The sequence below is a fragment of the Henckelia pumila genome, chromosome 2 (assembly GCF_033568475.1).
Source record: "Henckelia pumila isolate YLH828 chromosome 2, ASM3356847v2, whole genome shotgun sequence".
Lineage (NCBI taxonomy): Eukaryota > Viridiplantae > Streptophyta > Magnoliopsida > Lamiales > Gesneriaceae > Henckelia > Henckelia pumila.
In genome coordinates, this window is record NC_133121.1 from 138,376,734 (window position 1) to 138,379,267 (window position 2,534).

Below are 2,534 nucleotides of genomic sequence, written 5' to 3' on the forward strand. Positions count from 1 at the left end.
ATTCTTCTGTTGGTCACTTTCTTTGCCTAACCAAACAAATTCCCTAAAAACACAATTCATATCTTATCGTTATGCATGGATTATATACATATAGTATGTATATATATATATATATATAACCATATAAGTGCGCCAACCAATTCATACTAATTATGACTTGATTTGAAAACCTCCATGTAAACTATTTAACTACCAAAAAACATATTGGAACCAAATCAATAATATAATTGGAGAATTCACTTTGTCATAATTTACATTTTCATAGCTAGCGTATGTTATTACCAAGACTCTGTTAGTTACATTCAACTATTCAAGGTGTAGGTAATTGAGTCTTGGTATACATTGATTGATACCATGGATTTATGTCAATTTATCTCTGCGTAACTACTCCAAATCAAAGCTTTATGTTATAATTGCAATACATTGGATATCAAACTAATAAAAAAAAGCTCTATGAACTAAGAATTGAGAATTGAACTTGTACAAGTTTCCCATCAACCAATGAAGCAACCACCACAATAGAGTCAACCAAAGAAGAAATAAACAACAGTAAAAATGGATTCAAAATAAACCAAATCCCTCATACTACAGACCAAATCCATAGCCTTAATTAAGATTTAATTTTAAGTTATAAAAAAAAAACACAAAATAACCATCAAATCCCCCTATGAATCACCCCCACACCCCCCACCACTCTTCTTGCATACAACATGCTTTTGATTTCACCGGCCGACTTATAACTAATTTCTACATCAGAGGAGCATTCAAAAGCCCATGCCAATTTGTCGACCCAATCGCGTTATTCCAGCTTGTGTTCACATCCCCAGCTCCGATATTCTGCCATGGAAATCCCCACAAAACCTTGTTTTCATTCACGCAGATTTCTTGCTTCACCGCTGCGGAACTTGTCGTCCCGCCGCCGCCGTTAATTTCCTCAAAACCGATTCCCATTTCGATTCCCTGCAGGTTTCCATTGTACAAGTTGTGATTAAACCCAAACGGGTTCTCGAGAAATCCACCCGGCCTCACGGCATCGAACCCTGCAAGAACGTGATCCGTATAAGGCATGTTTGGATGGTTCCCCATGTTTAAAAAGTCGTAATCATCCATCTGCCCAGCTTGTTTCTGAAGCCTGGCGAACGCGAGACTGAGGTCACTGGAATCATACGACACATTCGCCAAACATGGAATAATAGGACTCGGAATCTGGATCAGCGGCTGATCTTGGCCCGACCGCTTCGACGACGCCGATGACGAAGAAGAAGAAGAAGACGAAGATCTTTTGTTCCTCCTGCAGCCTCCCCCCACCGGAACATTCCTCAGAGTCCCACCTTTTGTCCAATACCTTCTGCAAGATTTGCAGAAGTACCTCGGCTGCGAGAGGCTGTAATTGTTGTAATAACAAAACTTGGTGTTGTTGGAATCACATCTAGGGCACTTGAGGGCTTGTTCCGCAGGCCTCGGCTTCTTTTCTTGCTGCGGTTTCGAGCAAACCAAAATGCTTTCTAGTGTTTGATCAGAAGCCATTTCCTGTAAATCCACATAAGATTAGCTCATGAATTTCAATCTACCTAAAGAATTAACCAATATTGATTTTAAACACAAACCCAGAAAATCCCAATCCCACCTGGTGTACTTGGAGTTGGTGCGGTGCTTGACTCGAAGAATCCATGCCCATTAATTCACTCCTCGGAAAAAAGTATACCTCAACTTAGTTGCAGAATCTAAGAGATGAGAAAGCGTACCTATATATAAAGTACTAATATGTGAAAATCATGCAGAGGTATGCATAGATACATATATATATATATATATAAATAATACAATGGCAGCAAGCAATATCATACACAATTATATATAGTGATGGAGAGAGAAGACAAGGTGGGGCTGTGGATACGAAGATAGATTGTGTATGTAATGATTACGGGGATTGTACTGAAGTTGGGCAGCGGGTGGGGGTCCTACATAGCTCATGCCACAATCCTCGTTCAAACTGCCACTATAACATTAATCCGCTCGTCTTTCTGATCGAGTCTCAGATTGCGTTTTGGACGACATGATTTTTTTTATTTTTTTTTTAGAAAATGTTTTTACATTTTTATAATGAAAATAATAATTATACCATAAAATAAATTTTTATTATTTTTTAATGAGTTGAGCCAATCAGCTTCGTTACCTACAAACCGCGATTCGTTGGGGAACAAATTTCTTGCTCAGAGCTCACACATCGTCCACCACACTCTACACTCAGGTCACTAATATTGTTTTCTTGATTTTTCAATGTAACATATATATGAAAAACTTATACTTTCTATTGTCACAATGTTTTATGATTTGATCTATTGGTTCACTGTTAATAATAAAATATCATCATAATCCATGACTTTGAAATATTGTCGTAATGCTAAATTTTTTCAGTCCAAATAAGTGAAGGAATTTAAAATCCGTGATAATTTTAAAATGGTCCCAAAAAAATATATGAGAAATGAAATTAGGCAGTTTTGTGGAGTGGGACCAGTGGCGTGGAAAATGCA

General features: G+C 37.6%; 1 protein-coding gene across 1 annotated transcript; it reads right to left on the minus strand.

Annotated features, from left to right (window-relative positions):
• Positions 1-474: 474 nt before the first annotated feature.
• Positions 475-1,819, minus strand: LOC140884369 (dof zinc finger protein DOF2.1-like). The gene is made up of 2 exons (XM_073291110.1): positions 1,628-1,819; positions 475-1,530 (listed from the first exon to the last, which is right to left on the minus strand). Exons 1-2 carry the CDS (start codon positions 1,676-1,678, stop codon positions 748-750), a joined length of 834 nt encoding a protein of 277 aa, XP_073147211.1. The 5' UTR covers positions 1,679-1,819; the 3' UTR covers positions 475-747.
• Positions 1,820-2,534: the final 715 nt, after the last annotated feature.

Coding starts and splice junctions, on each gene's coding strand:
- LOC140884369 (XM_073291110.1), bottom strand. CDS start 1,678: ATGGGCATGGATTCTTCGAGTCAAGCACCGCACCAACTCCAAGTACAC. Junction 1,531..1,627: donor ACCAACTCCAAGTACACCAG/GTGGGATTGGGA, acceptor GTGGATTTACAG/GAAATGGCTTCTGATCAAAC.